Below are 24,324 nucleotides of genomic sequence, written 5' to 3'. Positions count from 1 at the left end.
AACTCTGTCTTCTTCCTCCCTAACTTTGAAAAAAAAACAGTGGGTACCGCTAAAACAAACAGTGCATTAACCCTCCAACCTAAAAAATTAAGAATGAAAGAAAAGCCCAAGGAAATAAGAAAATAACTGGAAATAAGTTAAGACAGAGCCCTCCACACGAACTCTCAAACTCCAAAAAAACTCCCAGCATGCACAGAGAGAGAGTGAGAGAGAGAGAGAGAGAGAGAGAGAGAGTGGGAGAGTGAGGAGTGGGAAGATTGAGAATGAGTCACGCAGGTGCGTGAGAAATATATCACATACATGAGAAAACGTATTTGTATGTATGAGAAATATTTATACACTTCTGTCAAAAACATATGTGCTAGAAGCTCACACAACAAAGCAATATACTGTAGATAAGTAACATGACGTACCCTGTGGCTTCCAGTGGCTTCAAATTATTGTCAGATAAAACAGAAAAACAAGCTTCCAAAATAGACGCCTCTCTGATATTATCCATAGTCGTATATCTTGGTTTTCTCTTCTGAGTCCTCTGCTTAAATAGGCTGGATAGAAACCCTGTCTGTGTGAGTGTGTCAGTGTGCGTGTGTCTGTGTGTGTGTGTAGCTACTCATAGGGTCTTGATAGAGTGGTGTATGTGTGTGTGTGTGCATGTATGTTTTGATGGAACGGTGTGTGTCTCTGTGTGGCTACTCACAGGGTCTTGATGGAGCGTAGCGGGGCGAACAGGCCCTTGCTGATGGTCTGCAGCTTGTTGTCATACAGAGACAGCAGGCTGAGGCTCTGCAGGTTCTGGAAGGTGTTCACTCTCAGACAGTTGATCTTATTAGCGTTCAGTAGACTAAAGGAAAGAGACAAACATAACAACAGCAGGTTTTGGAAACTGCTGGAGCCAAAATACCAGACTGTCCCTGACCACTGAAGTCTGCTTCCCAAATGGCATCCTATTCCCATTATAAGTAGCCTTGTGCAAGCCTGAACGGCTCAGAGGAGCAGGATCCTACAGGGCATTCTGAAAGCATTCACACCCCTTGACTTTTCCCACGTTTTGTTATGTTACAAAGTGTGATTAAAATGGATTTAATTGTCATTTGTTTATCAACTGTCTACACAAAATACTCTGTAATGCCAAAGTGGAAGAAAAATTCTAACATTTGTAAAAAAACGCATGAATAATAAAACACTAATATATCTTGATTAGATAATTATTCAACCCCCTGAGTCAATACATGTTAGAATCACCTTTGGTAGTGATTACAGCTGTGAGTCTTTCCTTGTACATTTCTAAGAGCTTTCCACACCTTGATTGTGCAATTTGCCCATTATTATTTTCTAAATTCTTCAAGCTCTGTCAAATTGGTTGTTGATCATTGCTAGACAACCATTTACAGGTCTTCCCCACTGGTGTACCGGATACCCCCGCAGCCACCTAGGCTCTGGTGGCCCATGCGCCTGTCATCGATGTCTATTTTTTAAAATGTATTTAATAAATCATTTTGACAGTAATCCTCCAAAGAGTCATTCATAAACATTTTTAATTTCCATATGTACTAGGACGCTAAGTGTTAGTTTCTTGGGCTTCAGGAATGTGACTGAAAAAATAAAATAATAATAATAATAAACTGATTGTATGAGGGGATATCAGTGAACAAATGCCGTGGTCAAGGCTACGACGGCATCAGTGCAATGAGTGAAGCTTACTCAGGTGTTCAAAAGCGCATTTCAGACCGAGAGCCTAATGCTTCTTAGGTAGTTCTTTATGAGTTTTAGTTTAGAATACGATCTCTCTGCAGAAGCGACAGTTACAGGGATGGTAAAAACAGCTTGATTGCTGTAGCAACGTCAGGGAAACAGGGCAGAACAGAGTGGTGCTTCAAATACAGCAGTTCTGCAACATCTTTAGTAGAGCTCCTCATTCTCCTTAATTGCCGGCCTCAACACATTACAGAAAGATATTAACTGTATAGGAAGCTCTGGGGACAGGTCGTCTGGATACTGGACAGTCAATCAATTGGCAGATGCAAACAGATTATCATCTATCAATATTAAAGCTGATCTAACTCCCCGCCCCCCCCCAAAAAAAAAAGATTATCATCTTTAGCAGACAACAGTTCTTGAGGGCTTGAACAAAAAAAGTGGTTTGTGATTTGGTTCATACTGGTGAACCGGCGTTTGAGTTGTGTGGTTACAATATCAACAGTCCCTTATCTCTGGTATATCTTGACATGCATAATTCAAAACAAAGTTTACATTGTGTGCAGCTTAATGGACATAAAATGCACAGTTCTCAGGAAAGACCGTCTGGGTTGGCAATACTCAGAATAGAAAACAGTCGGGCCCGCAACCTGGACCTACAGGCCGTGGTGAAAACATTTGCACACAAAAAGGGAGGACTTCAGGATACCAGGGGCAGGGGAGTCTCTCAAGTTTGATTTCATTTTATTTAATTTACCTTGAATACTGCAGCCCATTTGTGTAGGCTATTACCCAGACACAACCCGTTCAACAATAAATAGTGGCTGAATTTATCCTCAAGCCGACTACTTTTTTCATCATTGTTGACTATTTGATGTGTAATTTTTCTAAAAAGTTCCTAAATAGCAGCTAAATAGGGTATATAGCTATAGATAGTACACTGCATAATGAAACAATCCTTAGTAAGCTAGTGGTTTGAGGATGGACTGACTGTATTATTTGGCATTAATAGACTGGTGTTACACACAACATCTTTCTATCCAAGCTGGGAGAGAGCCGAGGACGGCTCATGTCATGCAGGTTCAGGTAGGCGTACAGGACAGTTGTATATTCAAATACAATCTATTGAGAGCTGATTAGTAGGCTGTTCCATCAAACATTTATTTTACAATTTGCAATGTTTGAATTTCGCACTGCGACACCATGTATAGCTTTGTGAACAGTTTTGACTTAAATCTGCTTAAATCAAGCAGATTTAAGTCAAAACTGTACCTCGGGCCACTCAGGAACATTCAATGTCTTCTTGGTAAGCAACTCCAGTGTAGATTTGGCCTTGTGTTTTAGGTTATTGTCCTGCTGAAAGGTGAATTCATCTCCCAGTGTCTGGTGGAAAGCAGACTGAACCACGTTTTCCTCTAAGACTTTGTCTGTGCTTAGCTCCATTCCATTTATTTTTTATCCTGAAAAACTCCCCAGTATTAATTTAACAATTACAAGCATTACCATAACATGATGCAGCCACCACTATGCTTGAAAATATGGAGAACGGTCCTCAGTCATGTGTTTTGACCCAAACATAACACTTTGTATTCAGAACCACAGTCTCACAACAACCACACCAAATCCCTTTCCTTAGGACAGACACATTGTCAAGGACACATTCTCGCTGGTCATAATACCTAAAGCCCTAAAGTCAAACCACCAGGTTTAGATTTTTCACTTTAACCATCAAATAAAGAACTGCTCCCTCTTCTGACTGGTTTTAGAGCAGGTGTAGTAGCCTGGGAGAAAGAGCAAGACTAGAATGTCTGGTGCAGGGTTGGACACAGCCATGCAGTTAATTAAATTGACTTGAATGGGGATACCGGTTCTAGTACTATTTCTATGTACATACAGATGTAGGATCTTAATTTGAGCCAGTTTGCTATAGCTGGAAAATAATCCTGCAGAAACAGGAAATGTGAAATATTATGTGGAAATTACAAACTTCAGAAGATTTTTAAACCTCAAATTCTCTCTCTCTCTCTCTCTCTCTCTCTCTCTCTCTCTCTCTCTCTCAGCCTGCCTGACAGTTGACTAACATTGACCAGCGTTAGTTCAATTATTGAGAGGCTTTCTAATGAGGGTTTGCCGCAGAGCAAACACACACATTATTAGGCTGCTCGCAGGGAGAACTAATTACGTTTGGGGGGGATTGGAAAACGAAGAAAGAAAGAAAAACAAGGAAGATTTCCCAGTGTTTTTGGGATCGGCAACAGACGCTGGTTTGGGGAGTTGTTTTTATTCAAACAAACTTGTTTAAGAACAGGCCTATCCAATCCAGGGCCTTATAGTAATTACTTAAATGTAGCAGGTCATTTAAATCCTTAGCGTCGATGACAAGACATACAGAGCGGAGCATTGAGCCATACCAGCCAGCCATACCAGCCATACCAGCCATACCAGCCATACCAGCCATACCAGCCAGCCATACCAGCCATACCAGCCATACCAGCCATACCAGCCATACCAGCCATACCAGCCATACCAGCCATACCAGCCAGCCAACCATACCAGCCATACCAGCCATACCAGCCATACCAGCCATACCAGCCATACCAGCCATACCAGCCAGCCATACCAGCCATACCAGCCATACCAGCCATACCAGCCATACCAGCCATACCAGCCATACCAGCCATACCAGCCATACCAGCCATACCAGCCATACCAGCCATACCAGCCAGCCATACCAGCCATACCAGCCATACCAGCCATACCAGCCAGGCTGGCAGTAGGCCGAACTGCTGTGTGTTTATAATACGCTGATGTCCACTTTACTGGAGACACTCGCTGACATGCCAGGAAGAGAAAGGACCCAAATATCCTGCATTTCTCCATCAATCATTCCCCCTCCATCCTCCAAATCATTACAGTGTGTGTGTATGTGTGAATGTGATTCAACCAGCACAAACAGCCAGCAGCATTAAAAAGCAGCAGATTTCCTTAAATTAGACCATTAAACACAGTCATTATGTCTACATCAATAAAACTAGGTGTAAAAGATCTGCTTTGTAATCAGGCCCAATTTAAATGTTAATGATGTTGCGTACGGCTCTCCCTCTCTCGCAAAAGTAACAATAAAAGCATTGTTTCATCCCCCTCTTCTCCCTCTGACTGCCACACATCAGCCCAAATGGTCAGTTTTACACTCTGAAAGGGCGATTTCAGTCAGGTTGAAAATCGCCCAGAAGTCTCTCATAGCCTCTAATGTCAAATCAATTTTTTTCAAATATCAGAGCTTTCAATACAATCTCTATGGGTTTCTGAGGGCTTGCACTTACGCGCTTTCGTCATACGTAATGTAACCATGAACGTAACTAAAAAAAGAGCGGGTAGCCTCATCAATCAATTCACTACTACTGTGAAAATGGCTATAGCGTTCAGTGCAACTCGATTGTCTCTTTGAAATAAGTTACTTTTTGTCGGCGAACAAATGAAGATAAATTGGCAACGAAACAATTAGGACCTCCCAGACCAAATTTAATAATTCAACAGGTTTCTACTAAAGGGGGAAGTCCTACACCCGAGGATTTTCCAAAAATTGGTACGAACGAAAAACCTGGCTAGCAGGCTGCGATGTAGCTAATGCAGTCTTCTGCTACCCCCCTGCTTACTCTTTCACCCTGAAGGCGGCACGGCAGACAGCACCGCTTGGACAGCGACTGGTGTGTAACGGACATGCACCATCTTTCAGGAAAGATTAAGAAACATGAGCTGTCAAAGACCCACATGGATAGCTGTTTGAGATTGTCTGCTTTGGGGAGAGTGAACATTCCCACTCAACTGGATGAGGGATACAGGCTAGCTGTCCGCCGCCACAACGATGAGGTTAGTGTTGATAATCACAAGTTTACTGGAGAACTGAAACTGACAAGGCTGACAAGATAGGACCCTTTTGTCCATTGTTATTGGATAGGAACAGAACTTATAACCAGCTCCTGACCTAAATAGATCTTAGCACAACATTTTACTCAACATATCATATTCCATATTCACTATAACAAATATATTTACTACGACATTAGCAAGAACCGCCACATCCTCAGCCGGCTAATCCAGTGTGTGAAGTTTTGCGGAGTGTTTGAGTTAGCTTTGCGAGGCAAAGATGAAACTGAGGGCTCCACCAACCCTGGTAAGCCAACACTTTTGAGATCAGTCAATAAATGCTTCTGGTATTGACTTATATGCTGCCCCTGTCTTCATGTTGTTGCTGGACATATCTGTTTTAAAATGTGTGTAGGTCACCTAAATCATCAGAAAAATTGCCCCCCCTGAGAATTTTTTCAGGAGCCGCCACTGCTTGTGATTGACTGGTTTTATGAGGCACAACATTAACTCTTGCTCCTCTATGTGCTCTGTATCGCAACCCTCTGCCAGAGTGAATTAGCTTCTGCAACACATACACAAAAAGAAAGTAAGTTCACCCTTGAAAAAACATGTGTACTTACTGAAATACACAATATTATAAATCAGTAGTACTGACAGTAGCTGCAGAGAGACAAGTCAATCAAACAGTCCCTTAGGAATCTCAGCTGAACCGTGAGGTGGACAATTACAGTTTTAGGAAAGTAAAAACCAATAAACCAATAGGCTATAACATTCTGCTAAACATAGAAACACAAGGAATAGTGTTTTGGTAATTTGTTATAGGTTGTTTTTAAGGAGATGTGACACCCTAAAGGGTTACGCACCTAAGGCATATGGATGACCGGTACATTTCTCAAGTGTCCGATGAATAAAAATCTTCCCGGTCACTTGTCTGGCGCCAAATTTTCCAAAGGGAGACCCTGTGTACTTACAGTAGCTGCAGAGAGACAAGCCCATCAAACAGTCCCTTAGGAATCTCAGCTATCTTGTTCCCATACAGCACCCTGTAGAGACACATACATAGTGCAGACATTGTAGACGAACTCAACAAGGATGGATGTGTGTGTGTTTGTGTGTGTGTGTGTGTGCTTGTGCCTGTAATTCTACATGTGTACTATCAGTTTCCCTCTGTACTCCCATTCCCAGCCTGACAGTACATGACATGTACATTTTGCACATAATATTTCATGACATCCTGAGCAAATGAAGTCTCTTTCAGCCCGGTGCTGTTATTGGCGTCAGGCCTCCAGACACACAGTCTGTTTTCCAAATGGCCCCCTATTCCCTATAGGGCTCTGGTCAAAAGTAGGGCACTTTGTAGGGCATAGGGTGCCATTTGGGACACAGACCACAGACAGAGGAAGATGAATCCCCTGTCCTGTCTGCTGATTGGCTATATTAATATGCAGAGGGTTGTGTGTCCGTCGGCAGGCGGCTTTGTCACATCATCACAGTGATTTAAAAGGAAGCGTCTGTTGTGCTCCCATCGTCACACGGCTATTTGTACAATGTCTAGCCTAACCACTGTGTTGTGCTGTTAGACACTGGGCTTTAATTTGCTTTGCCCTGCTCCACCTGGCTGTTCTACCATTTTAGAGTCAGCTGTCATGGGGGAGCGCTGTGCCACCACTGCCGGACTCTAATTATCTTGTTCGCAATGAATGTCCCTGCCAGTGAGACTGAAGACGTCTTTATTTATTTATACACTGTGTGTGTGTATATGTGTGTGTGTACTGTATGTGTGTGTGTGTGTTAAGATACAGCAGCGTATTCACTTACAGTGAAGTCAGGGAGCGTAAACCAGTGAAGGCATCAGCAGCAATGTCAGAGACTTGATTCTTGCTCAGGTCACTGGAAGAACATTGGAGAGATAGAGAGAGATCACAGCAAAATCACATTCTACTTGAACAGAGCAATACTCAAATCATGAAGCATCAAAGCCAAAGGAACTGAATAATATTAAGAAATGCTACAGTGGGGAAAAAAAGTATTTAGTCAGCCACCAATTGTGCAAGTTCTCCCACTTAAAAAGATGAGAGAGGCCTGTAATTTTCATCATAGGTACACGTCAACTATGACAGACAAAATGAGGGAAAAAAATCAAGAAAATCACATTGTAGGATTTTTAATGAATTTATTTGCAAATTATGGTGGAAAATAAGTATTTGGTCACCTACAAACAAGCAAGATTTCTGGCTCTCACAGACCTGTAACTTCTTCTTTAAGAGGCTCCTCTGTCCTCCACTCGTTACCTGTATTAATGGCACCTGTTTGAACTTGTTATCAATATAAAAGACACCTGTCCACAACCTCAAACAGTCACACTCCAAACTCCACTATGGCCAAGACCAAAGAGCTGTCAAAGGACACCAGAAACAAAATTGTAGACCTGCACCAGGCTGGGAAGACTGAATCTGCAATAGGTAAGCAGCTTGGTTTGAAGAAATCAACTGTGGGAGCAATTATTAGGAAATGGAAGACATACAAGACCACTGATAATCTCCCTCGATCTGGGGCTCCACGCAAGATCTCACCCCGTGGGGTCAAAATGATCACAAGAACGGTGAGCAAAAATCCCAGAACCACACAGGGGGACCTAGTGAATGACCTGCAGAGAGCTGGGACCAAAGTAACAAAGCCTACCATCAGTAACACACTACGCCGCCAGGGACTCAAATCCTGCAGTGCCAGACGTGTCCCCCTGCTTAAGCCAGTACATGTCCAGGCCCGTCTGAAGTTTGCTAGAGTGCATTTGGATGATCCAGAAGAAGATTGGGAGAATGTCATATGGTCAGATGAAACCAAAATATAACTTTTTGGTAAAAACTCAACTCGTCGTGTTTGGAGGACAAAGAATGCTGAGTTGCATCCAAAGAACACCATACCTACTGTGAAGCATGGGGGTGGAAACATCATGCTTTGGGGCTGTTTTTCTGCAAAGGGACCAGGACGACTGATCCGTGTAAAGGAAAGAATGAATGGGGCCATGTATCGTGAGATTTTGAGTGAAAACCTCCTTCCATCAGCAAGGGCATTGAAGATGAAACGTGGCTGGGTCTTTCAGCATGACAATGATCCCAAACACACCGCCCGGGCAACGAAGGAGTGGCTTCGTAAGAAGCATTTCAAGGTCCTGGAGTGGCCTAGCCAGTCTCCAGATCTCAACCCCATAGAAAATCTTTGGAGGGAGTTGAAAGTCCGTGTTGCCCAGCGACAGCCCCAAAACATCACTGCTCTAGAGGAGATCTGCATGGAGGAATGTGCCTAAATACCAGCAACAGTGTGTGAAAACCTTGTGAAGGCTTACAGAAAACGTTTGACCTGTTTCATTGCCAACAAAGGGTATATAACAAAGTATTGAGAAACTTTTGTTATTGACCAAATACTTATTTTCCACCATAATTTGCAAATAAATTAATAAAAAATCCTACAATGTGATTTTCTAGAAAAAAAATTCTCATTTTGTCTGTCATAGTTGACGTGTACCTATGATGAAAATTACAGGCCTCTCTCATCTTTTTAAGTGGGAGAACTTGCACAATTGGTGGCTGACTAAATACTTTTTTTCCCCACTGTATATATGGAAGGAAAGTAGTGTGGAAACCTACCAAAAAACAATTAGGAAACAAAACATTTTAGACAACTTCCTAGACAAAATGTTTCACTGTAATAGTGAAGGTGTAAACTTGGCAGTAGAAAACCTAAACAGTATATTTGACCTCTCAGCTTCCTTATCAAATCATTTCAAACAGACAACCTAAGAAAATTAATAACAATGACAAATGGTTTGATGAAGAATGCAAACAAATGGTTTGATGAAGAATGTAAAAACCTAAGAAAGAAATTGAGAAACCTATCCAACAAAAACATAGAGACCCAGAAAACCTGAGCCTATGCCTTCGCTATGGTGAATCACTAAAACAATACAGAAATACGCTACAGAAAAAGAAGGAACAATAAGTCAGAAATCAGCTCAATGTAATTCAAGAATCCATAGAATCTAACCACTTCTGGGAAAATCGGAACACACTAAACAGACAACAACATGAAGAGTTATCTATCCAAAATGGAGATGTGTGGATAAACCACTTCTCCAATATTTTTGGTTCTATAACAAAGAACAAACAGTAAAAACATATACAGTACCAGTCAAAAGTTTGGACACACCTACTCATTCAAGGCTTTTTCTTAATTTTTACTATTTTCTACATTGTAGAATTATAGTGAAGACATCAAAACTATGAAATAACACATATGGAATCATGTAGTAACCCAAAAAGTGTTCAACAAATCAAAATATATTTTATATTTGAGATTCTTCAAAGTAGCCACCCTTTACCTTGATGACAGCTTTGCACACTCTTGGCATTCTCTCAACCAGCTTCATGAGGTAGTAACCTGGAATGCATTTCAATTAACAGGTGTGCCTTCTTAAAAGTTAATTTGTGGAATTTATTTCATTCTTAATGTGTTTGAGCCAATCAGTTGTGTTCTGACAAGGTAGGGGTGGTATACAGAAGATAGACCTATATCAAGAACAGCTCAAATAAGCAAAGAGAAATGACAGTCCATCATTACTTTAAGACATGAAGGTCAGTCACTCTGGAAAATTTCAAGAACTTTGAAAGTTTCTTCAAGTGCAGTCGCAATAACCATCAAGCACTATAATGAAACTGGCTCTCATGAGGACCACCACAGGAAAGGAAGACCCAGAGGTACCTCTGCTGCAGAGGATAAGTTCATTAGAGTTATTAGCCTCAGAAATCGGCAATTAACTGCACCTCAGATTGCAGCCCAAATAAATGCTTCATAGAGTTCAAGTAACAGACACATCTCAACATTAACTGTTCAGAGGAGACTGCGTGAATCACGCCTTCATGGTCTTATTGCTGCAAAGAAACCACTACTAAAGGACACCAAGAAGAAGAAGAGACTTGCTTGGGCCAAGAAACACGAGCAATGGACATTAGACCGGTGGAAATCTGTCCTTTGGTCTGATGAGTCCAAATTTGAGATTTTTGGTGAAAGGATGATCTCTGCATGTGTGGTTCCCACCGTGAAGCATGGAGCAGGAGGTGTGATGGTGTGGGGGTGCTTTGCTAGTGACACTGTTGGTGATTTATTTAGAATTCAAGGCACACTTAACCAGTATGGCGACCACAGCATTCTGCAGCGATACGCCATCCCATCTGGTTTGCGCTTAGTGGGACTATCATTTAAAATTTTTCAACAGGATAATGGCCCAAAACACACCTCCAGGCTGTGTAAGGGCTATTTGACCAAGAAGGAGAGTGATGGAGTGCTGCATCAGATGACCTGGCCTCCACAATCACCCGACCTCAACCCAATTGAGATGGTTTGGGATGAGTTGGACCACAGAGTGAAGGAAAAGCAGCCAACAAGTGCTCAGCATACAGTGAGGAAAAAAGTATTTGATCCCCTGCTGATTTTGTACGTTTGCCCACTGACAAAGAAATGATCAGTCTATAATTTTAATGGTAGGTTTATTTGAACAGTAAGAGACAGAATAACAAACAAAAAATCCAGAAAAACGCATGTCAAAATGTTATAAATTAATTTGCATTTTAATGAGGGAAATAAGTATTTGACCCCTCTCAATCAGAAAGATTTCTGGCTCCCAGGTGTCTTTTATACAGTGGGGAAAAAAAGTATTTAGTCAGCCACCAATTGTGCAAGTTCTCCCACTTAAAAAGATGAGAGATGCCTGTAATTTTCATCATAGGTACACGTCAACTATGACAGACAAATTGAGGGAAAAAAATCCAGAAAATCACATCGTAGGATTTTTAATGAATTTATTTGCAAATTATGGTGGAAAATAAGTATTTGGTCACCTACAAACAAGCAAGATTTCTGGCTCTCACAGACCTGTAACTTCTTCTTTAAGAGGCTCCTCTGTCCTCCACTCGTTACCTGTATTAATGGCACCTGTTTGAACTTGTTATCAGTATAAAAGACACCTGTCCACAACCTCAAACAGTCACACTCCAAACTCCACTATGGCCAAGACCAAAGAGCTGTCAAAGGACACCAGAAACAAAATTGTAGACCTGCACCAGGCTGGGAAGACTGAATCTGCAATAGGTAAGCAGCTTGGTTTGAAGAAATCAACTGTGGGAGCAATTATTAGGAAATGGAAGACATACAAGACCACTGATAATCTCCCTCGATCTGGGGCTCCACGCAAGATCTCACCCCTTGGGGTCAAAATGATCACAAGAACGGTGAGCAAAAATCCCAGAACCACACGGGGGGGACCCTAGTGAATGACCTGCAGAGAGCTGGGACCAAAGTAACAAAGCCTACCATCAGTAACACACTACGCCGCCAGGGACTCAAATCCTGCAGTGCAAGACGTGTCCCCCCTGCTTAAGCCAGTACATGTCCAGGCCCGTCTGAAGTGCATTTGGATGATCCAGAAGAGGATTGGGAGAATGTCATATGGTCAGATGAAACCAAAATATAACTTTTTGGTAAAAACTCAACTCGTCATGTTTGGAGGACAAAGAATGCTGAGTTGCATCCAAAGAACACCATACCTACTGTGAAGCATGGGGGTGGAAACATCATGCTTTGGGGCTGTTTTCTGCAAAGGGACCAGGACGACTGATCCGTGTAAAGGAAAGAATGAATGGGGCCATGTATCGTGAGATTTTGAGTGAAAACCTCCTTCCATCAGCAAAGGGCATTGAAGATGAAATGTGGCTGAGTCTTTCAGCATGACAATGATCCCAAACACACCGCCCGAGCAACGAAGGAGTGGCTTCGTAAGAAGCATTTCAAGGTCCTGGAGTGGCCTAGCCAGTCTCCAGATCTCAACCCCATAGAAAATCTTTGGAGGGAGTTGAAAGTCTGTGTTGCCCAGCAACAGCCTCAAAACATCACTGCTCTAGAGGAGATCTGCATGGAGGAATGGGCCAAAATACCAGAAACAGTGTGTGAAAACCTTGTGAAGATTTACAGAAAACGTTTGACCTGTGTCATTGCCAACAAAGGGTATATAACAAAGTATTGAGAAACTTTTGTTATTGACCAAATACTTATTTTCCACCATCATTTGCAAATAAATTCATTAAAAATGCTACAATGTGATTTTCTGGATTATTTTTTCTCATTTTGCCTGTCATAGTTGACGTGTACCTATGATGAAAATTACAGGCCTCTCTCATCTTTTTAAGTGGGAGAACTTGCACAATTGGTGGCTGACTAAATACTTTTTTTTCCCCACTGTACAGGTAACGAGCTGAGATTAGGAGCACACTCTTAAAGGGAGTGCTCCTAATCTCAGTTTGTTAACTGTATAAAAGACACCTGTCCACAGAAGCAATCAATCAATCAGATTCCAAACTCTCCACCATGGCCAAGACCAAAGAGCTCTCCAAGGATGTCAGGGACAAGATTGTAGACCCTATACAAGGCTGGAATGGGCTACAAGACCATCGCCAAGCAGCTTGGTGAGAAGGTGACAACAGTTGGTGCGATTATTTGCAAATGGAAGAAACACAAAATAACTGTCAATCTCCCTCGGCCTGGGGCTCCATGCAAGATCTCACCTCGTGGAGTTGCAATGATCATGAGAACGGTGAGGAATCAGCCCAGAACTACACGGGAGGATCTTGTCAATGATCTCAAGGCAGCTGGGACCATAGTCACCAAGAAAACAATTGGTAACACACTACGCCGTGAAGGACTGAAATCCTGCAGCGCCCGCAAGGTCCCCCTGCTCAAGAAAGCACATATACAGGCCCGTCTGAAGTTTGCCAATGAATACCTGAATGATTCAGAGGAGAACTGGGTGAAAGTGTTGTGGTCAGATGAGACCAAAATCGAGCTCTTTGGCATCAACTCAACTCGCCGTGTTTGGAGGAGGAGGAATGCTGCCTATGACCCCAAGAACACCATCCCCACCGTCAAACATGGAGGTGGAAACATTATGCTTTGGGGGTGTTTTTCTGCTAAAGGGACAGGACAACTTCACCGCATCAAAGGGACGATGGACGGGGCCATGTACCGTCAAATCTTGGGTGAGAACCTCCTTCCCTCAGCCAGGGCATTGAAAATGGGTCGTGGGTGGGTATTCCAGCATGACAATGACCCAAAACACATGGCCAAGGCAACAAAGGAGTGGCTCAAGAAGAAGCACATTAAGGTCCTGGAGTGGCCTAGCCAGTCTCCAGACCTTAATCCCATAGACAATCTGTGGAGGGAGCTGAAGGTTTGAGTTGCCAAACGTCAGCCTCGAAACCTTAATGACGCAGAAGATCTGCAAAGAGGAGTGGGATAAAAATCCATCCTGAGATGTGTGCAAACCTGGTGGCCATTTACAAGAAACGTCTGACCTCTGTGATTGCCAACAAGGGTTTTGCCACCAAGTACTAAGTCAAAAAAATCCTTTCTGATTGAGAGGGGTCAAATACTTATTTCCCTCATTAAAATGCAAATTAATTTATAACATTTTTCTGGATTTTTTTGTTGTTATTCTGTCTCTCACTGTTCAAATAAACCTACCATTAACATTATAGACTGATCATGTCTTTGTCAGTGGGCAAACGTACAAAATAAGCAGGGGATCAAATACTTTTTTCCCTCACTGTATGTGGGAACTCCTTCAAGACTGTTGGAAAAGCCTTCCAGGTGACTACCTCATGAAGCTGGCTGAGAGAATGCCAAGAGTGTGCAAAGCTGTCATCAAGGCAAAGGGTGGCTACTTTGAATTATTTAAAATATAAAATATGTTTTGATTTGTTTAACACTTATCTGGTTACTACATGATTCCATATGTGTTATTTCATAGTTTTGATGTCTTCACTATTATTCTACAATGTAGAAAATAGTAAAAATAAAGAAAAACCCTTGAATGAGTAGGTGTGTCCAAACCTTTGACTGGTACTGTACATGATCAAATACAAATCTTGGAATCAACTATTAAAGACTACCAGAACCCACCGGATTCTCTAATTACTTTTCATGAGCTACAGGATAAAATACAAACCCTCCAACCCAAAAAGGCCTGTGGTGTTAATGGTATCCTCAATTAAATGATAAAATATACAGACCACCAATTCCAAATGGCTATACTTAAACTCTTTTACATAATCCTCAGCTCTGGCATCTTCCCCAATATTTGGAACCAAGGACTGATCACCCCAATCCACAAAAGTGGAGACAAATTTCACCCCAATAATTACAGTGGAATATGCGTCAGCAGCAATCTCTGAAAATTCCTCTGCAGTTTCAGCAGACTCCAACATTTTCTCAGTGAAAACAATTTCCTGAGCAAATTCAAATGGACTTCTCACCAAAATACCATATTGCAGACCACATATTCACCCTGCACACCCTTATTTACAAACAAACAAACAAACAAAACAAAACAAAAGCAAAGTCTTCTCATGCTTTGTTGATTTGGCATGAGGGTCTGCTATACAAATTGATGGAAAGCGGTGTTTGGGGGAAAGCATATGACATTATAAAATCAATGTACACAAACAACAACTGTGCAGTTAAAATTGGCAATAAACACACAGATGGTCATGGGGTGAGACAGGGATGCAGCTTGAGCCCCACCCTCTTCAACATATATATATCCATGTATTGGCGAGGGCACTAGAACAGTCTGCAGCAGGCGGCCTCACCCTACTGGACTCAAATGTCTACTGTTTGCAGATTATCTGGTGCTTCTGTCCCCAGCCAAGAAGGGTTTACAGCAGCATATATATCTTCTGCACAGATTCTGTCTGTCACGCTCGTTGATGAACGGGACGGACCAAGGCGCAGCGTGATATTCATACATGTTTATTTAAACTGAGTAAACATACAAAACAACAAAACGTGACGTCGGAAGGCTAGACACACAAGCCAAACTCACCGAGCACAAAACAAAAACCCACAACACAGGCAGGAAAACTGGCTGCCTAAGTATGAACCCCAATCAGAGACAACGAGCGACAGCTGCCTCTGATTGGGAACCACACCCGGCCAAACATAGAAATACAAACATAGATATTCACACCCTGACCAAACTAGCTAGAGTTATATAGGCCAGGGCGTGACACTGCCAGACCTGGGCCCAGACAGTAAATCTCAGTAAGACAAAAATAATGGTGTTCCAAAAAAGGTCCAGTAGCCAAGACAACAAATACAAATTCTATCTAGACACCATTGCCCTAGAGCACACAAGTAATTATACCTACCTCAGCCTAAACATCAGCACCACAGGTAATTTCCACAAAGCTGTGAACAATCGAAGAGACAAGGCAAGAAGGGCCTACTATGCCATCAAAAAGAACATAATGGGGTCCACTCAGCAACCAAGAATTCAGAAAATGGGGCAAACACCCAATTGAGACTCCACATTCAGAATTCTGCAAAAATATTCTTAGTGTACAATGCAAAACCCCAAACAATGCATGCAGAGCAGAATTAGGACTATACCCGCTAGTTATCAAAATCCAGAAAATAGTTGTTACATTTTACAAGCACCTAAAAGGAAGTGATGCCCACACATTCCACCACAAAGCCCTCACCTACAGAGAGATGAACCTAGAGAAGAGTGCTCTCAGCCAGCTGGTTCTGGGGTTCTGTTCACAAACACAAAGAGACACAACAGAGCCCCAGGACAGAAACACATGTAGACCCAACTAAATTATGAGAAAGCAAAAAGATAACTATTTGACACAATGGAAAGAACCAAAAAACTGAGCAAATTGGAATGCTATCTGGACCTAAACAGAGAGTATATAGTGGCAGAATACCTGACCACTGTGACTGACCCCAAATTAAGAAAATCCTTGACTATGTACAGACTATGTACTCAGTGCTTATAGCCTTGCTATTGAGAGAGGCTGCCATAGGCAGACCTGGCTCTTGAGAGAAGACAGGCCATGTGCCCACTGCCCACAAAATGAGGTGGAAACTGAGCTACACTTCCTAACCTCCTGCCAAATGTATGACCACATTAGAGACACATATTTCCCACAGATCACACAGACCCACAAATAATTAGAAAACAAATCAAACATAGATAAACTCCCATATCTGTTAGGCGAAATACCGCAATGTGCAATCACAGCTGCAAGATTTGTGGCCCGTTGCCATGAGAAAAGGGCAATCAGTGGAGCACAAACAACATTGTAAATACAATCTATATTTATCTGTTTATTTATTTTCCCTTTCATACTTCAACTATTTGCACATTGTTACAACACTGTACATAGCCAATAATATAACATTTGAAATGTCTATATTCTAATGTTTACTGATTGTTTATTTCCCTTGTTTAATTCCCTTTTGTTTATTGTCTATTCCATTTGCTTTGGCAATGTAAACATATGTTTCTCATGCCAATAAAGCCCTTTCAATTGAATTGAATTGAATATATAACAGATAGACTCACATCCTCTTGAGTTTCTTGTATGGAGAGAAGGCTCCAGCAGGGATGCTCTTGATCAGGTTCTGCTCCAGACGACTGATGGGTAGGGAGAGAGAGGGAGAGGGAGAGAGAGAGAGACAGACAGAGAAAGAGAGAGAGACAGATAGAGACATAGCGAGACAGAGAGAGAAAGAGAAAGAGACCGAAAGAGAGAGACAGACCGAGCAAGAGAGAGAGAGAGAGAGAGCGAGAGAGAGAGAGAGAGAGAGAGAGAGAGAGAGAGAGAGAGAGAGAGAGAGAGAGAGAGAGAGATAACAGCAGGTTACTTCAGGGCTAAATACATTCTCAGTTATCCTGGTCTTTCAGATACATAAATAGTATGACTCTTAAGGGAGAAAGTCTGTCTAAGTGTCTGAGTCTCTGAGTGTCTGAGTGTCTCAGTGTCTGAGTGTCTGTTCATGTCCATGGCCTCCTTCTACTGCTCCTCCACCTCCTCCTCCGCCTCCTTCTCCTGGCCCAGTGGGCTGTGTTGTCTGGGAGATGGAGGATGGGGTGGGCTGCTGTGTTGTGTGTCTGTATTGGAATCTGGGGAAGGGCTGGGTAGCAGTGCAAGGCCACTCAGTACTATGGCCAAACAGGGATCCAGGGCCACAGAGCTACTGGGCCTGCTGCAGCCCCCCACTCCTCTCCCCACTCCCCCTCCACCATATCTCTGAGTCCCACCCCTCTGTCCCCTGTGCCTGTCCCCTTTGCTACCCCCTGCAGCCCCTCAGTCCTCCTCTCCACTCTCCCATAGCTCCCAATCCCAGCCCCTGTCCCCCTACCTCACTACACCACCATCTATCTGGGTCCACTCTGCAGTAGGGCTGTGATGATACCAGTGTCGCAATATTTCTTTTATGGCAAAATTGAAAACACGAAGCAGATCAAACTCTTTGGTGCTTTAAAAACCTGCTGTATGTAAAATATTATGTGATATACAGTAGCTTGGAAAATAAATAGATGTGACTCTGGATGACAACATAATGATGTTTGTTTCCAACATTAGAGCTGTTGTCCTAAAGAAGTGAAATCTGCTTTGTGATTGGTTTCCTTGCCACTATACTAAGGAGTATTGCGATACTGGTATGGTCCCAGCCCTACTCTGGTGTGTCTCCTAATGGGTCCTAGTAAGGGAATGACTCTAAAGGAGGATAATGATTGCATAAACAGTGCATTCGGAAAGTATTAAAACCCCTTTACTTTTCCCACACTTTGTTACGTTACAGCCTTATTCTAAAATTGATTAAATGTATTTTTTTTTCTCATCAATCTACACATAATACCCCATAATGACCACTGGCTTTGAGGAGGTTGTCGGGTGAGGTCGTCGGGTAAGCTTGGCTTTATACATAGTTTGGGCTTTGTCGAGTAAGGCTTAAACTATGTATTTAGATTGTAGTTAGGTATTGTAGTTAGGTATTGTAGGTAGTTATTGTGGGTTGTTGTATGTAATTATTGTAGGTTAGTATTGTATTCGGCTGAGCCCGGTGTAGCACGAAGCTAGCTGGCTAATCCACTACCTAGCGGGTAGCTACTGGCAACTATTAGCAACGGTATAGTTGTTTCATGCCTGAGAGTGCCTGTAATTACGCCAGCTGGCTGCCTACAATAATTACATACAATATTTGCCTACCATTCAGCTGTTTTCTAACCTCATTGTCTGAAACGTTAACGTTAGGTAGTAAGTGGCTACTGTGCTTGAAATTTAGCTAGCTTGTTGCTACCTGGATAGCAACTAGTAAACAATAGCTGGAACGACCTGGCGAACAGACGCAAACTGGCTGAGTCAATTCAGTTGCTAGCTTTGCACTTGGCTAGCTAACAGTAGCTGCTAGGGGTAAGTCATAACCTACATTTGTGTTTTATTTTTACATATTGGTAGCTAGAGTCGTTCAAGGAATTCGGGACATGGGTGACTAGTTAACGTTAGTTTTGCTCTCTCTGTGTGTTCGTGCCGTGAAAGGAGGGGTTTCTTCTTTGTCTGAAAGCAATGGCTAGCTAGTATGCTAACTATTCTAGCTAACTAACTGGCTGAATAAGTTGACGACGGACTCGCTCAAGCTGTCGGGACTAACACACAACGTTAGACACGGACACGAAAGATCTGCTTGGCATGTTGACACACTGGTGGTTTGTTGTGGCCGAGTATTGGTGCTAAACCGTGTTGTTGGAGTCCGGCATGCTAGCTGGCTGTGGCGTCTTATGACTAGGTGCCCTGGACGATTTTCACGGAAGAATACTGTACCTAGTTAGCTAGCTGAATAAACTAAGTGAGTCTATTCCTAGAAAACATTGAACCGCTGTAGTTTACAACAATTATAGTTTCTGAGGTGGAAGTTGGGAGAGTTATATTTGGGTGTTGTGGTGAGGGAGGCCCCGCTCTCTCCTTTCCCAGATGTTTAGTTCATTTCATTCCGATCTCCTTTGCATTATTGTAGCCATTTTCTGCAGCCTGTCAACTATGCCTCTGCATATCCCTGTTCTCTCCTCTCCGCACAGGCTATACAAACGCCTCACACCGCGTGGCTGCTGCCTCTCTAACCTGGTGGTCCCTGCACGCACCACCCACGTGGAGTTCTAGGTCTCAGGCAGCCTCTGGAACTGCCGTTCTGCTGCCAACAAGGCAGAGTTCATCTCAGCCTATGCTACCCTCCAGTCCCTCGACTTCTTGGCGCTGACGGAAACATGGATTACCACTGAAAACACTGCTACTCCTACTGCTCTCTCCTCGTCTGACCATGTGTTCTCGCATACCCCGAGAGCATCTGGTCAGCGGGATGGTGGCACAGGAATCCTCATCTCTCCCAAATGGACATTCTCTATTTTTCCCCTGACCCATCTGTCTATCTCCTCATTTGAATTCCATGCTGTCACAGTCACTAGCCCATTTAAGCTTAATATCCTTGTCATCTATCGCCCTCCAGGTTCCCTTGGAGAGTTCATCAATGAGCTTGACGCCTTGATAAGTTCCTTTCCTGAGGATGGCTCACCCCTCACAGTTCTGGGGGACTTCAACCTCCCTACGTCTACCTTTGACTAATTTCTCTCTGCCTCCTTCTTTCCACTCCTCTCCTCTTTTGACCTCACCCTCTCACCATCCCCCCCTACTCACAAGGCAGGCAATACACTTGACCTCATCTTTACTAGATGCTGTTCTTCTACTAATCTCACTGCAACTCCCCTCCATGTCTCCGACCACTACTTTGTATCCTTTTCTCTCTCGCTCTCCTCCAACACTACTCACTCTGCCCCTACTCAGATGGTAATGCGCCGTCGCAACCTTCGCCTCTCTCTCTCCCGCTACTCTCGCCTCTTCCATCCTATCATCTCTTCCCTCTGCTCAATCCTTCTCCCTCCAATCTCCTGATTCTGCCTCCTCAACCCTCCTCTCTCCTCCCTTTCTGCATCCTTTGACTCTCTATGTCCCCTATCCTCCCGGCCGGCTCGGTCCTCCCCTCCAGCTCCGTGGCTTGATGACTCATTGCGAGCTCACAGAACAGGGCTCCGGGCAGCCGAGCGGAAATGGAGGAAAACTAGACTCCCTGCGGACCTGGCATCTTTTCACTCCCTCCTCTCTACATTTTCTCCATCTGTTTCTGCTGCTAAGGCCACTTTCTACCACTCTACATTCCAAGCATCTGCCTCTAACCCTAGGAAGCTCTTTGCCACCTTTTCCTCCCTGCTGAAGCCTCCCCCCCTCTCTGTGGATGACTTCGTCAACCATTTTGAAAAGAAGGTTGACGACATCCGATCCTCGTTTGTTAAGTCAAATGACACTGCTGGCCCTGCTCACACTGCCCTACCCTATGCATTGACTTATTTCTCCCCTCTCTCTCCAGATAAAATCTTGCGACTTGTGACGGCCGGCCGCCCAACACCCTGCCCGCTTGACCCTATCCCCTCCTCTCTTCTCCAGACCATCTCCGGTGACCTTCTCCCTTACCTCACCTCGCTGATCAACTCATCCTTGACCGCTGGCTATGTCCCTTCCGTCTTCAAAAGAGCGAGAGTTGCACACCTTCTCAAAAAACCAACACTCGATCCCTCTGATGTCAACAACTACAGACCAGTATCCCTTCTTTCTTTTCTCTCCAAAACTATTGAGCGTGCCGTCTTTAGCCAACTCTCTTGCTATCTCTCTCAGAATGACCTTCTTGATCCAAACCAGTCAGGTTTCAAGACTGGTCATTCAACTGAGACTGCTCTTCTCTGTGTCACGGAGGCTCTCCGCACTGCTAAAGCTAACTCTCTCTCCTCTGCTCTTGTCCTTCTAGACCTGTCTGCTGCCTTTGATACTGTGAACCATCAGATCCTCCTCTCCACCCTCTCCGAGCTGGGCATCTCCGGCGCGGCTCACTCTTGGATTGCGCCCCTACATGACCGGTCTCTCCTACCAAGTGGCGTGGCGAGAAGCTGTCTCCGCACCACGTGCTCTCACCACTGGTGTCCCCCAGGGCTCAGTTCTAGGCCCTCTCCCTATTCTCGCTATACACCAAGTCACTTGGCTCTGTCATATCCTCACATGGCCTCTCCTATCATTGCTACGCAGACGACACACAACTAATCTTCTCCTTTCCCCCTTCTGATAACCAGGTGGCGAATCGCATCTCTGCATGTCTGGCAGACATATCAGTATGGATGACGGATCACCACCTCAAGCTGAACCTTGGCAAGACGGAGCTGCTCTTCCTCCCGGGAAGGACTGCCCGTTCCATGATCTCGCCATCATGGTTGACAACTCCGTTGTGTCCTCCTCCCAGAGTGCGAAGAGCCTTGGTGTGACCCTGGACAACACCCTGTCGTTCTCCGCTAACATCAAGGCGGTGACCCGATCCTGTAGGTTCATGCTCTACAACATTCGGAGAGTACGACCCTGCCTTACACAGGAAGCGGCACAGGTCCTAATCCAGGCACTTGTCATCTCCCGTCTGGATTACTGCAACTCGCTGTTGGCTGGGCTCCCTGCCTGTGCCATTAAACCCCTACAACTCATCCAGAATGCCGCAGCCCGTCTGGTGTTCAACCTTCCCAAGTTCTCTCACGTCACCCCGCTCCTCCGCACACTCCACTGGCTTCCAGTTGAAGCTTGCATCTGCTACAAGACCATGGTGCTTGCCTACGGAGCTGTGAGGGGAACGGCACCGCCGTACCTTCAGGCTCTGATCAGTCCCTACACCCAAACGAGGGCATTGCGTTCATCCACCTCTGGCCTGCTGGCTCCCCTACCTCTGCTGAAGCACAGTTCCCGCTCAGCCCAGTCAAAACTGTTCGCTGCTCTGGCACACCAATGGTGGAACAAGCTCCCTCACGACGCCAGGACAGCGGAGTCACTCACCACCTTCCGGAGACATTTGAAACCCCACCTCTTTAAGGAAGACCTGGGATAGGATAAAGTAATCCTTCTACCCCCCCTTACCCCACCCCAAAGAAAGAAAGAAAGGAAAAATAACATATTGTAAAGTGGTTATCCCACTGGCTATAAGGTGAATGCACCAATTTGTAAGTCGCTCTGGATAAGAGCGTCTGCTAAATGACGTAAATGTAATGTAAATGTAAATGACAATGCGAAAAAAGGTTGAGATTTTTTTGCAAATGTATTAAAAATAAAAAACAGAAATACCTTATTTACAGAAGTATTCAGACCCTTTGCTATGAGACACGAAATTGAGCTCAGGTGCATTATGTTTCCATTGATCATCCTTGAGATGTTTATGCAACTTGATTGGAGACCACCAGTGGTAAATTCAATTGATTGGACATGATTTGGAAAGGCACACACCTGTCTATATATCTCTGGAGAGAACTGAAAATAGCTGTGCAGCGACCCTTCCTGACAAAGCTTGAAAGGATCTACAGAGAAGAATGGGAGAAACTCCCCAAATACAGGTGTGCCAAGCTTGTAGCGTCATACCCAAGAAGACTCAAGGCTGTCATCGCCGCCAAAGGCGCTTCAACAAAGTACTGAGTAAAGGGTCTGAATACTTATGTTAAAGTGATAATTCTGTTTATTATTATTTTTTTTGTTGCAAAAAGTTCTAATAACCTGTTTTTGCTTTGTCATTATGGGGTATTGTGTGTAGATTGATGAGGATTTTGTTTTAGAAGAATGCAGTACCGTAACAAAAATGTGGGAAAAGTTGGGCTACAACTCAATATTAGGAAGGTGTTCCTAATGTTTGGTATACTCAGTGTATATTTAGGCACGAACAGGGAAAGCTTATACAGAGACTTATACAATACAGACTCTGCTCTGAGGGATCTATTTACTCTGATTCCTAAACTACAGATTGAGTGGATATTGTTTTGGCTGTTGTTCATGTGCGGTGGGTGTAACAGTAATTCCAACCTGGCAGAGGAACGTAAAAACAATTCTTAGAGAAATGACTATCGGACCCCAGCAAAGTCCTGACAATACATAATTTCATTAGTGGTATATAGTTTCTGGCTATAGAAAGCGCTGGAGTAATGTATCCTACCTTCCTACCTTAACATATCCATTTGTTATTCAAGGTCATACACTATTGGCATAACAACAGCGGTGTAGAAACGGTACATATCAGAGCAATTACCCACCTGTCCTTTAGCGCAAACAAGAGTGGGAGCGATCGATATGTATATCAAATATCCTGACTGAGAAGATATGGACACGCTCCAAAGTAGAGCGGAAATCCAATCAGGCTGTGGTATGAGGCAGCAGACATACACGCCGCACGGACACACACACACACATCCCCCCCAAACAAGGGTGGTTGGGTCATAGAAAATCTGCACCTTATCTCAGTAAGTCAAGCCACTAACAAGGCCCCATGGGGTGCAGAGAGCTGCCTAGCTGAGACTGAGCCCTGAGATGGGGAAGGCAGAGAAAGAGCAGATCCATAGGTGAGGAGTCCACCTGTGTTTCAGCCAGTCAGCCATTCAGTCAGCCAGTCAGCCAGTCAGCCAGTCAGCCAGTCAGCCAGCCAGCCAGCCAGTCAGCCAGCCAGCCAGCCAGCCAGCCAGTCAGCCAGCCAGCCAGTCAGCGAGTCAGCCAGCCAGTCAGCCAGCCAGCCAGTCAGTCAGCCAGTCAGCCAGTCAGCCAGTCAGCCAGCCAGCCAGTCAGCCAGCCAGCCAGCCAGCCAGCCAGCCAGCCAGCCAGCCAGTCAGCCAGCCAGTCAGCGAGTCAGCCAGCCATCCAGTCAGCCAGTCAGTCAGCCAGTCAGCCAGCCAGCCAGTCAGCCAGTCAGCCAGTCAGTTAACCAGCCAGTCAGCCAGACAGTCAGTCAGTCAGCCAGCCAGTCAGCCAGTCA

The 24,324-nt window shown here is 44.0% G+C and overlaps 1 protein-coding gene across 1 annotated transcript in view; it reads right to left on the bottom strand.

Annotated features, from left to right (window-relative positions):
• Positions 1–24,324, bottom strand: part of LOC123484205 (slit homolog 3 protein-like) — a 346,208-nt gene that overhangs the window by 96,296 nt on the left and 225,588 nt on the right. Inside the window, 4 exon segments of the mRNA XM_045214275.1 lie at positions 698–841; positions 6,537–6,608; positions 7,384–7,455; positions 17,021–17,092. Coding sequence (XP_045070210.1) covers positions 698–841; positions 6,537–6,608; positions 7,384–7,455; positions 17,021–17,092 — 360 coding nt within the window.

This window comes from Coregonus clupeaformis, unplaced genomic scaffold (assembly GCF_020615455.1).
Source record: "Coregonus clupeaformis isolate EN_2021a unplaced genomic scaffold, ASM2061545v1 scaf0229, whole genome shotgun sequence".
Taxonomy (NCBI): Eukaryota; Metazoa; Chordata; class Actinopteri; order Salmoniformes; family Salmonidae; genus Coregonus; species Coregonus clupeaformis.
This window is presented reverse-complemented; position numbering and strand designations above follow the sequence as displayed.